At 41.4% G+C, this 13,203-nt stretch overlaps 1 protein-coding gene across 4 annotated transcripts in view; it reads right to left on the bottom strand.

Annotated features, from left to right (window-relative positions):
* Positions 1 to 13,203, bottom strand: part of adgra1b (adhesion G protein-coupled receptor A1b) — a 116,261-nt gene that overhangs the window by 57,886 nt on the left and 45,172 nt on the right. For 2 of the 4 annotated variants that reach the window (XM_023841754.2, XM_023841769.2), the window contains exons 8-12: positions 11,159 to 11,323; positions 10,443 to 10,629; positions 10,084 to 10,233; positions 8,780 to 8,941; positions 7,583 to 7,801 (exon numbers count right to left, since the gene is read on the bottom strand). In XM_023841754.2, coding sequence (XP_023697522.1) covers positions 7,583 to 7,801; positions 8,780 to 8,941; positions 10,084 to 10,233; positions 10,443 to 10,629; positions 11,159 to 11,323 — 883 coding nt within the window. Of the gene's footprint in view, positions 1 to 7,582; positions 7,837 to 8,779; positions 8,942 to 10,083; positions 10,234 to 10,442; positions 10,630 to 11,158; positions 11,324 to 13,203 lie in introns of those variants that run through there. The other 2 variants (XM_023841759.2, XM_023841775.2) reach the window with 2 other exon arrangements.

The following is a 13,203-nucleotide window of genomic DNA, read 5'->3' as shown; positions in this document are numbered from 1 at the left end:
TATTTATTAGACAATTTCATCCAATCCAGGCAACAAAGCTTTTGATATTTATTGGAACAGGTCCTCTCAAGTGTGCAGCACAAATATATTTGCTGGAGCCTTAACTTACACACTTTCAGTAAGCTTTCAGCTTTAAGTACTAAGTCTATATTTTACTGCATGATATGAAGGCAGATTGTGTTTGAATTTTGAATAAGGTCCATTTCATCAAAGCTTTGCTCTAGTCTTTTGACTGATGAAATATCAGGTGTCTTTTGAGCCAAACTGAGTAAAGCGCGATGACTACAATGACTGCTATTTCTTAGGTTACACATTTTGGCTTTACAGGCCTTGTGTTTCCATGAATGCTAGGACAAAGTTTAGCAAAACTGTAGAGAGAGAGAGAGAGAGAGAGAGACAGACAGAGAGAGAGAGAGACAGAGAGAGAGAGAGAGAGACAAGCAGCACTAACAATTTCAAGCAGAGAAATAGTAACAATCACCCACTCTGAGTGAGCCATTCGAAAAAGTAAAATGCTGTTACTGAGATTATCACCTCTATAAGAAATACTAGCAGTAGCTATAGAGATCACAGTGTAACATACCTCTCTGACTAATGACTAATTAGTTTCTGACTAATTAAAAAAATTTTATTGGGGGAGCCACAAAGTCCACAGACGGTACACACACACACCACATTACACACACCACATTACACACACCACATTACACATACCACATTACACACACCACATTACACACACCACATTACACACACCACATTACACACACCACATTACACACACCACATTACACACACCACATTACACATACCACATGCACACTATGCATAATAATTACGGCATTTCCTTTTTCATCACACTGAATATAAAATGCATCTTGTAGACAGGCGTAATTGATTTTGGAGATGATTTGAAATAAAAGGAAATGACATGAGACGTATGTTTTGCAGAGGCCTGGTAAAACAGTACCACATGAGGTCTGCAGAGGCCTGCACATGAGCAAATATGTGTTTCAATGACCTTCAGTGGGGTATTCTTCATCTTCATGTCCTGATAATTAGCCTCGAAGGAACAATTCCTGCTTACTGCTTGAATAAGGAGAAGAAAGCATGCTAGAAGGAAATGGATGAGAGATGCAGAGAGACAGAGATAAAATGAAGGGCAGGCAGACTCAGGCAGGCGCCTGTGTTTATGTGTGTGTGTGTGTGTGTGTGGGGGGGGGGGGGGGGAGGGGGGCTGGAGGAGGAAGCCTGGCAGGTCAATGGAACAGTGATTTGTAGGCCAGAAGCAAAAAGGAGGCAGATAAAACTGGACGGAGCAGATTAACTAGTGCACAGTGGCGGCCATGGTGAGACGAGGTGTTTTTAGTGATCTGAGACAGAATGAAGGACGATAGGAAAATGAGAACAATACAAAGGAAAAAGAAAAAAAGAGACCAAAACAGCCAAGGTGAATTAGGTGAAAAGAGAAATGGACAAAGGAAGAGAGAAGTAGATGCCAAAACAGTGGTAAGTACTTTTGTTTTTGATAAGGCACAATAGCAGGTCCCCATATGACCATTGCTGATCAGCAGGCTCAGAACCCTCTTTTTCCTACATATGTGACAGAAGACATCGTGGACTGTGAAAGTCCATCACAGGGAACACGTACTCACACATTCACAAACTGTGGGCAAATCAGCAATGCCAGTTAGCCTAACTGCACTCCAGCAGGACACTGGCATACCTGGGGGGAGAACCAGACAACGCAAACTCCACAGAGAGACACAGCAGAGGTGAGATTCAATCCCCAGCTGCAATGGTGTAATGCAGCAGTGCGACCCAGTGAGCCACTGTATCACCTAGAGCAGTGACTCCCAACATGGTCCTCAGGGACACTCAGACAGCTGGGAAAACTGACCAAGAGCATCAAAGTGTTTTTTTATTCAACTTGTTTAATCAGATTCCATGAAGTAAGTGATTCAAGACCTGACATCATTTCAGAGGAATATGTATAAAATGACTTTGTAAAGGACGTGATAGAATATTACTCTCTGTCTCACATTCATTGACTGATGTCATACATTTCAGTAAAATCAAATAACTGTCCATCTGGAAAACTCCCACGTGAAATCATATCACCAGTAAATTAACGACAATCTAAATGGTTCCGACATAAACTTAACAGTCAGTTATTGTACTTACTGAGGTTACAATGACAATCATGCAGAAGTATCAAAACACACACACACACACACACACACACACACACACACACACACACACACACTGTGGTGGGCTTTGCTTTTTTGAAGGGTAGAATGGCTCTCTCAGGAGTGTCCAAAAAAAAAAAATAGAGAAATACCGTGGTTGAAACCTTACCCATTTAGGCCAAGCTGACTGACTGGCTGCAAAAGGCCCCAATCTCCCCAAGTTGAAAAGGCTCCCCCAGGGCTCCCTCTGTCTGGAAAACACTCCCCCATCCTTATCAAACACAGAAGAGGAGCCGCATTTTGCACTGTGCTTAGCATTCAGCGGACGGCCGCCGCCTCCATAAAGGGCAGACTCTGCAGGGATTTGGTCATGCTCACTTCAAAGACAGCTACTTGAGGTAACTGACTTGTAAAGAAATTATTTTTAAAAACGACTCTCTTTGTATTATCTTAAATACATTCATCCACTTTGCGAGAACTCCATGTAAATAATGGATGTAAAACAGAATCACAACCCACAAATGAATGTTAAAATTCCTTTTCAACAGTAAAGTTTCCATAAATACCATGAAAGTTCCCTTAAAATTTTAAGTCAACTTGGGGAAGTGATTTTCGGTATACCCAGGATACTCCTTTCTAGCTCAAAGCTTACATGCAATATTGGATTAAGGTGTCAGTGACTCACTCTGGAGCAGTTTGACTGTAATTGTTTTGGGCTTCAGGTGTTCACTACTTTTTTCTTACTTTGCAGTCAGAAGCAACAGAAGCAACGGCTTCCAGCTCTGGCAATAGCCTGAAGGGAGACAGTTATGTCCCATTTCTTATAGCTGTCATAATTTAGAATGATGCTACGTGTTGGGCTACATTACATCAGCTTGCACTTAGGTTTCTTTAATCCCCTTGAGTAACGAAAACACACCCTACTATAAGTCCCCAAAGACTAACCCTGCTGTTAAGGCATTACTAAGCTGAGAACACCATATAGCTCAAGGACTTTGCTCCTACTGCTGGCTAACACATGGGAAATCTTATATACTTGCTATAACACAAGATACCGCCCCTACTACTGGCAACATGACAGAAACAAGCTTTTCCCTCGACTACAGCAGAGTATTCAATGGCTACAGTATAAAGCCCCTTCCTTCGAGTGGATACAACATGGACACAATAGCTTCCCCTGCCTACAACCCAGTACGTGACCTGTCCCATTAAAAAAAACACACACACACACACGTGTCCCTCAAGAGTAGTACTGTGTCGGAAGGACAAATGAAAACAATTCGCAAGACTGTCACTTTGAGCCACGGCATAAGCAGATACTCCAACACGTCCTGAGATCTGCAGTGAGGTCTCTGGGAATTATATCAGATTTACTTGCCTTTCCAAATGAGCTTCTCGGTACCTTGATGTGCAGACACGCACACTCTCCAGTTCTCTGCAGCACAACGACAAAAGGGCACTTCTCGTTTGCCTTACATTGTTAAAGCTGTCACACATGCATATCTCAGATGCTATCTCACATGTTTGGAAGCTGGTGATTTGAAAGTCAGTGTTAACACTATGCAAAATTATCAAGTGACAGTGTGACCTTGAAGCAACAGTAATGCGGTAAACCTTTGCTTCCTCTGTAAATAATGTCAACCTACAGTAACTTTGCCTTTGTTAAAGCTATTGTGCAAGACGTTTAGCTTACTGGGCACTAGTGGTAGGTTGGAAAGTGCTAAAATCCTATGTGAAGTACCAAGTGAAAAAGTTTAATATATTAATGGGACACATAACCAGATCCTGCACTTTTCATCTTCAGGAACTGGGCATCTTGTCAAAACTGAAAGGAGAATGGATGGAGCAAAATTCTGTTCAGCATGACAATGATCCCAAGCACAAGGTCAATGCAACCCAGGAGCGATTAAAGCATGTTTTACAGTGGCCAAGTCAAAGTGCAGATTTGAACCCCATAGGGAATCTGCGGCTTTCTTTGAAAATTGCAGTCAACAAGCAACATCCAATCAACATGAAAGACCAGGAGCAAGTCCACCATGACGAATGGGCAAAAATCACCCCTGAGCACTGGAAGAAAGCTGGTAGCTACTTACCCCAAAATACATAGAGCTGTTATTGCAATAATGGGTATCTCTACCAAATACCAATGTGTAGGAGGCAAATATTTATGCGGGCAGCATATTTCGTTTTTTGATTATTTTTGAATTATTTGCAGACAATTTTGACTTTACTGTGAGAGACTATGAGTTGGCAAATACCGTCAGGAAGAATATATGTATTTATCATTTATAATTCAGGCAAATCTGATCATTTTGAGGTGCTTCAATACTTTTGCATTCTCCTTGTGTGTGTCCAGCAGAAGAGATTAAGTATAGGCACAGTTATTTCCATAATAATGTAAAAAATACATTATTTTGTTGCGGACAATGTAACTGTAAGATCAGCTGGGTTTCTTGGCTGTGTAAAACCGAGCCGCCCATCCAGCTTGTTAGCCGACTCTGAGCTGGAGGTCGCGAGTGGGAAGACCACAATGCTTTGCTGCACCAGAGGTCTGCAGCATTAATGCCATTTAATTTGCGGAGTGTAAAGAGAGCGGCATGCTGCAAGGCTATGAATCAAAGGGAAATACATTCATTTTCCCTATCAGATACTATGTACCATTAAGGTAAGTTATGGATGACATGGATTTTAGGAGCAAAAAACGCCAATGACAATGTGTACAGAAAATGAAACGGCCTAGCTTGTGAACCTCGGTTGATTCACTCAGTAAGACAAAGCAGAAGCAGCGGATTCCTATTAAATTTAAACTTAGAGGGAGACCATAACAGTTTGACCTTTTTACTGTCTTGGGGTAAAACACATTAAGTGAGTTTATCTGCTTGATGGTCTCAGTCTCACTGTTTTAGAGCATTAAATCTGCTCCTTGTAAGCGTGCAGATGGCTATAACCTCACGTTCTCCAGTCTGTGGTGGTTTGTTGTTGTTTTAACTGCATCCTCAGCTGAAGCCAGACTCTTACTGCTGAGCAGGCTGTTATATACCCATTTAAGTTTCACCTGGCAGGGCTGGCTGCACGCGTCAGCGAGAGCCAAAGAGATGGAGGGGGGAGGAATAGATGGCAGGACCTGTAACACTGAGTAGGCAGAGGGATAATAAAGCGTAATTTTATGTTTGAGATGTAAGCAGAGTGCATTTGCTAAAACTACAAAGTGAAAGTCGTATGCGGTACATCTTGATTTTCTCCACTACCTAGAGGGAAAATACATTCTGCTCACCCATCCCCACTTTTGCAAAACATTTGCAAGAAAATGTGGCTGAAAGCCTCTCTGCTTTTCTGAAGCTGTTAGCTCCCAGTCTGGCGGAGGAACCAACAAAGGCATCAGAGAGAGTGTTTTGAAAATGGGTCAGTCTGCTACACGAATTATCAGTGTTGTGAGGAGGAACATTTGCATATTTAATTGTTTTATTCCTTCGGACTCAAGACAGTTACAGTACCACGCCTGGGTCACAAATGCACTTCCTCTGTTACAGACCCAAGGGTCGGATTGTGTCTCACGGCTAATGCACAGTGTCCATTCTAAACTGTAGTGATGTGGCAGCAAAAGTACTGCCAGCATGACAGACCATAGAATATATTTAAATGGGGGACTTATGCATAAGCTGGGAGCCATTCGGTAAAACATGATACCTCACAGAACAACAAAAGCCCATCACAGGACCTGTAGTATGCGCTTCTTATAGCAGGGGTGGGCAATCTTATCTGCAAAGGGCCGGTGTGTATGCAGGTCTTCAGATAACCTTTAGGTCAGCTGTTCAAACCCAGGTGTGATGACTCTTCAGCCAATCAGTCCTCTAATTAGTGACCTAATTAGGGAGTTGCAGCGAAAACCTACATACAAAACGACCCTTTCTAGACAAGATTGCCCACCTGACTAAAACCAAAATCTTTTTATACAACCAGAAAATTTTCATCTAAAAACCAAGAACAACATGGGGGTTCTTATTATGCACTTGTATACTAAAGCAAAAGTAGAAAAAAATACATTAACATAGTGATATACAAAACAAAAACCCAGAGGCGTAAAAAAGAGAACGGCAATTTAAGTTGATTAGTGGAGCAGAAAGTGTTTGAACAAGGAAATATACAGTACAGTATACTACATAAACAGTAATTGCAATGCCTGTTCAAAATGTTTACCCATAACGTTTTATTTTCACCACTCCCAAAATAAGAATACATTGACAGAGGACTAGTTAGAGTGCAGTAAAACGAGCACTGGCTGTTTGATCTACAGCTCCCGCTGCTGTAGAAAGTGGTGGACTGCAGCTTGTCCTGTGCACTGGCAAATTTCAGTCATCGCATGCAGGCACATTAATGCCTCTGTGTTCTCCAGCCGGGTCAGTAGAGCACAGAAGAGCGAACGGCAGCACTTTCAGCTGGCCGGCCCGAGCAGAGGATCAGCACATTGTCCACAGAGGGATGTAAGGGCAGTAAATGTTACAGCATGCTACAATACTGCCAGAGGGATGAGGACCTGGACACTTTTTCTCATTATGCAATTACAATGTGCTTTTCGTTTGTCATTCAGTTCAGGGAATCTAAAGGAGCAGCATGAGGACTTAGGATTTATTGTGGAAGGGATGCAAGGTCATTGCACCAATCAGATCCTTATAAATAGTTATTTATTTCAATCCCCGCCCCATTCCCCCACCCCCTCCCCCCCACTACCACCCACACAGCTTTTTCACCACTGTGACATCATTAAGACATACAATAGTGAATAATATGGAAAGTACCCACTTTCTGTTAAAAATAGTCTATGATGATAATTAAATAGGCATTTCTTACTTGGAAAATCCCTCGGAATGCTTTACAGAAAAAAAGAAAGGGAAAATGAGAGAAATGACTTCTAGGGTTACAGTTCATACCTACAACGAGCAGAGATACAAATAAGGGTTTTCTTGTGTTACTTATTAGTAATCATTCAATGTCATAAAGTAAACTGCACATTTCAGGAGCAGTGTTACATCAGCAGCTGCTTTGCATTTAAATTGACTTTGAAAACTTTTAAGGGTAAAATGTAAAACATGAATCTATGATAGCAAAGAATGCTTTATAAATGGGGTACATTTTTTTGTAATCTGAGTCTATGGAAATAAAGAACAGTAGAATGTTTTTGGGGGGAGAAAAATGTTAATAAAATGTCTCCCTGTCATAAATGACAAATTATAGGCATCGGAGTTTTTTTATTATTATGTCAGCGGTTTATAATCAGAGAAGGCAAGGAACAGAAGCCTTCATGGGCTAACTGCAGTTGCCCTTCTGCCCGTTCGGAAGCAATTTCTTTTCTGTAGTCGCATTTCTGGTTGCTGGTGCCAGTTAACCCTTACCTTGCCGAGAAGTCCGTCCAGGGGGCTACTGAGGTTGACGCTGTTGCACGTGAAATTGAGCAGTGACTCCCCAGGGGTTCCAGGGGGCCTGTCACCTCCTCCGTGGCTCAGCCCCCCCCAGTCAGGGGCCAGCGGAGCTTGCTGGAGTGCTGCACAGGACAATCCCACGAAGTCTGATGGCTTAATCATGAAGGCCTTCAGGGCGATATTGGGAGAAGCCTGACAGAAAACAGCACCAGGAAACACTTGACCCACTGAGAGAAAAAAAAAACAAAACGTAGAGCTTTGTTTTTCGATCCAATAAGATAGCTGACCCACCAATGAACCACTGTGTCAGGACTTTGTAAAATTCCCTAAGTGAAATGACCCAGTTTGTTTTGTTAGTAATTACTGTGTGCAAACATTCCTCATTGTGATTGTCTAATAAAATGAGAAAAACAGCAAACCAAAAGTGCACCAATTTGTTATAACGTTATTATAACCATATAGATTTTTTAATGAAGTATTGATGCAGTAATAATAAAAACAAACAGCATAAGTAATTTATTTTGAATTAAAGTTATACAAATGCCACTGAAATAAGACAAGTATGTATTTAGTCAGTTACCTGTGAACACAGATTTGTCTTTCACCTGTGTACCTTTTTATAAATATTCATATATACAAATATTGCATTTTGAACAGTAAATAACAAAATCTTATTACAAGGAGTTACAAGTTTTCCTGTATGATTTAGTGTATTATCGAATGCATGACTGTCTTAAACTGATGATGGTGGCAGATGATTAAACCTTATCTTCCCTGATTCATACTTACAGTAATGACTTTCTTTTTTATTTTTTCCATGTAACTGCCTATGAAAATTCCAGGTGCCCATTATTTCAGCAAATGCATGTTTTTGTCCAAGAATGTGCACAGTTGTATCGCCAAAAGTGAAAATGTGAAATCCTAATAACAGGTGAACAACATACCCAGTGGCTCACTCAGGTGCCTAGACCCCCCACCCCCCACCCCCCCACCTCCACCAAAACAGGCAGACGGACAAACAGTCTGCTAATTCTGCTACCAATTAAATCGTTACTTATCTTTTCAGTACAGTGTGATGTATGGGGATCGACCGACAGAAGGACCAAGGAAGATGAGGCATGGATTAAAAGAGCAATGAAGAAGGAGAAGGCAGAGAAATGGAAACGGTACCTTTGATACGGCCTGAGTGTGGCTGGAAAGGAGCACGTCAGCGATGCGCTCCACGCACTGCACGATGCGGGTGCAGGCCCGAGCTTCATTCTGCGCCATCCACAGCACATGCTCCTCAATCTGCATCATGTTGCTGGCTACGTCTGCGATGTAGTCGGCAAGCTGAGGGAAGAAAGATGTCTGTGACTGGAATGTCAGGAATCTTTTCTGCCGTATTAAAAAAACAATGCAGCAGACAATCATTTTTTAAATGCAAAATTTAGGCATGCTCTTTAGACCAGACAATTATTTTCTGAAGGAGATTATTAAAATATTTACATAAATGTCACTGTAAAAATGCTCTCTTTCTGAGGAATGTGAATGAGATAGCCAGTAATAACAGCCCGAGCACTGATCCAAACTTCTTATTTAACTCTACAGCAGAGCACCATAATTTGCATAAGACGTTTGCTAAAGACACCAAATGAACAGAAAGAAGAGTGTGATCTGTTCTTCTCTTTTGTCCTGTCTTATACAAAATGAATCATATGTTATGAAGATCACCTCCCTTTTTCCTGTTTTATGCGGTGTGCCTTGCAAAGTGATATTCATCATTTAGTTCATGCAGTTATGACACTAACAAGGACAGAAGACAATGACACTCAGTTTTGAGCATAAAAGAGCAAAACTAGAATTTATGATCTCACTGAAAAGTACTGCGTTTCTTTATTAGGACAATGAGATTTGCCGTATTATGTATAAGAACTTGTTTTATTTTTTCCTTTTTAAATATGTTGACTTTTTAAAAAAAATCCTACAGGAAGCAGGAATATCTCTAGTGGCTAAATTATTTTTTGACATTTTCTGCCTCCATTCTGCCAATATAGCATTTCCAGTCTAAAAATGTCTAATGAATTCAGGAACAAACGAGGCCAGACCAAAAAACGCCACCTAACAATATGTACAGTCTCCTTAAATTGCATGTTACCACGTTACTGCACTGATGCCAGGTCTAAAACTCAGCCCCAAAAGCCTGGCAATTAAAGCAGTTAGTCCACTATCCACCAGTGCCGAGATCGCAGCTGCTGCCCATGGAGGCTTTTCTCTGGGGCCTCACTAGGGGGCACCAGAGGAATCAGGAGACAACATTATCCATGTGGTTCCCTTCGCCCGTCCGGGGACTTAGACAGGGGACGCCAAGGGAAAGAGTTACCATTACCTGTTTCACACATCTGTATCAAATGTAGTACAACACTAAAGAAGGAAGACCAGGCATTAGTGCAGCCAGCAGCAATGACCTTACAACACAAAATAAAATGCTGTACATCTTGAATTTGATCCATGTAGCGTATGAGTCTCTCCAGGATGTGAGTCACATAGATGACATCCATCATATCGTTGAAGTGCGCTGCTCTGCTGGTGAAGGCTGAGAGCTGCTGAGCCAGGGTCTGTGCATTGGTGACGTTGACAGCCATCTAGAATGGAACAGAGCAATCTTATTTAAAGTTTGCAAGCAAAATAAAAAGTAACATAACAACATAGTTTCTGAGAAGCTCTAAACTTCATGGCTAAATCTTCTGTTCTACCACAGCTTTCATGGAAATTTTTATAGATGTAGATCCTCCCTGCAGAACAAGCACTATACCTGTCAATGGGGAGGAATGATGTGAGGAGGTTAGAATACCTGGCTGAGCTCATGCAGAACACGAGTCACTTCACTGGTGTATGGGCACTGGCTGTAGTCCTCTTCTGCCCAGTTGCCCGCCCGGTCACACCTTCTCCAAGCCTTTTTCCCCCGAGAAGTGGGGTTTTGTTTGTAAGATTTGCAGGGTTGAAAGGCCAACACTCCAGCCAAAGTCTTTAGCCACCTGCTATGACACAGCGGTTATCATGTTTTGATTGACCAAACCAGCACACTCCTCTGCTTGAATATCTTAATCTCATCTTTCTGTTCATGTTTATAAGTAACATTTCTATTAACACAACCTAGTGCCGTAGCTCAGTTCAAAATAGTTCCTTCAAAACAGAAGGAAGAAGGAATGAGTGTTTCAAAAAGGAAATGAAGGCAGTGCACCTGACGAGGAGGGAAGTCGTTAAGGCCTGTCTGCTCTACTTCACTACCTTCCATTTCTATCTAGGCAGCATTCTCCACTGTCAGCTTCAGCACTGGCTACTTAGTAATAAATGGCACTAATTCTGTTGAACAAAAAGGTCTCATTTTCCACACCATTACTGCTCTGCGAAAACAAAGTAGTTCTGCAATGCATTATAAAAAAACACCCTGGGTGAAAAGCATATGAGCTCATGCATCCTCACACACCAGGGCGATGAAAATTATTGCCACATGCATCACTAATAACCCCAAGAGTCAATCAGACGCAGTTTCCATCAAGTTCCCACCTGAATTGACCCTTGTTGTTGGTGACCCTCTCTGCAGGGCAGTAGAGCGTGGACGTCTCCAGCACCACTATCTCCATACTTCTAGAGCTGTTTCCCCGGATACTGGTCACCAGGCATGCCCAGTCACCCGACGCACCCATATCAATGTTGCTAAGGATGAGCTCACTAATTAAAGCAGAAAAAAAGTATAATTTAGGGAGTAGAATGTAGAACAAAGAGAGAATTCGACAATGACCTTTAATTTAAAGAAATAATAAAGAAACTTCAAATAAGATGCAAAGCAACACACATACACTTATGCAATTTCAATGGTAATATTTTTCTGGATAAAGATGTTACAGAAACATAATTTGTAAGAGTATTCAGTAGATTCCCATTTCAGCTAGCAGCAGTGGCTTGCTTCAAACGCATTTGATTCCTCAAATCCTGAATGTTCATGTTTGCATAGCTTTACTTGACATTTAAATTACAAGTGACACTGAATTGATAGCACTCAAATCTCTCCCAGCAAAACGATGGCTTTCAATGTCTAAAGTATTGCTCTGTGCTCTGCCACTTCAGATAACGAGGAATGGTAAGGACGTCTCTTTCCCCCATTATTTGGAGAAATGAAAAGCACTCCCTTTTCAACTTTTTAACATTTTGGAGATCTCCCAACACGCAGTGCCTGAGCCATTTCTTCTCGATATGAACATTTTGTGATTTCTCATAAATAATAAAGCATTAATTTACATACCTGCCTTGTGCTCAGAACCTCACACTAACATTTCCTTTTAACTTTCAGGAAGTAATGCATTTGAGGTATTCACCACAACAATGTTTATTAAAATATTCCCAAATTCCTGCACTTTCTAAAGCACAGGATGTGCTTGAAAACAGGAAATGTGAGCGACTGATTTAAATGACATTTTGCCCTGAGATTTTCCAACACAAACTCAGGTGAATGGCTTTGGGATAGAATGCAGCGTCTAATGAGAGATGACGGAAAGGAAGGAAATATGTTGCAGATCATATTCTCATATACTACAGCCTAAAACATTTACATGCAGGCAGGATTTCAAAAGGGGAATAAAAAAAAAAAATGTGAACAACAGCTGCACAAGCCGTACTTGTCCCGTTGCTAATTACACTGAAACATTCAGTTAACCTTTCAGTTACGAGAATCCACTTACCCTTAAATCAGTCATCTTCTGTTGTATCACACTCATAATTTCAGTGGTTCCTAATTAGTTGTGGACCCACTTATGACATTTTAAGTTTAGGGTAAATCCTCTGATATCTCTTGCCAGGGTTCAGAGCTCAGCAGACACACTACTCCCAGTTCTCCCACAAAGCCACAGTCCAGAAATAACACAGCCGCTTCTGCTCAAGGCCTTCCCTCAAATAAATGAAACCACAAAATGCCATATCAACTCTCCAACAAGCCCGAAATAGCAACATTTTGAGCATAAACCGGCATCAAGCTTTGTGATGTTCATACACTGAAATACGTGATATACGTATACGTGAAATAATAGCAGAGCCTCTGCTTTCACATCACTAGTATTGTGATCATCAAGATATCTGCTATCAAACATTTCCTTGGTCTTTACTCCATGCACTAAACAGCTAACGGACAAATGAAAGACAACTAAACAGTTGAAAAGCTACATCTCTTTACTCTGAAAAACGTCTCTTCTGCTGCCTGATATGTGCCCTTGACCAGCTAAAGGCTTTCATAACGTTCTATGTTTGAAGGAATTCTAAGATGCACTGGGCATACAGTAACAGCGGATCAGATGGACATCTCTGTAAGCCCTCAACCCAAAGAAAATCATCAAACAAGATAGGATTAAACAAGCTGTCAAGATGTCAAGAAAACAGGAGTTTATTGGACAGCAATACCCCCACCTCATCCCACAAACTTTATCGCTCAGCACAAGACATCCGTTAAAGTGCCATTGTAACAGTGAGAGGCCACTGGGGGACAAATACAGAGAGGCAAGCACAAAGTGTTGACCTAAATTCATATAAACACTCAACTATTGTAAAGCCGTCTGCCCGGA

This window comes from Paramormyrops kingsleyae, chromosome 3, assembly GCF_048594095.1.
Source record: "Paramormyrops kingsleyae isolate MSU_618 chromosome 3, PKINGS_0.4, whole genome shotgun sequence".
Taxonomy (NCBI): Eukaryota; Metazoa; Chordata; class Actinopteri; order Osteoglossiformes; family Mormyridae; genus Paramormyrops; species Paramormyrops kingsleyae.
The sequence above is the reverse complement of the archived record's forward strand: the minus strand, read 5'-3'. Positions and strand labels throughout refer to the sequence as shown.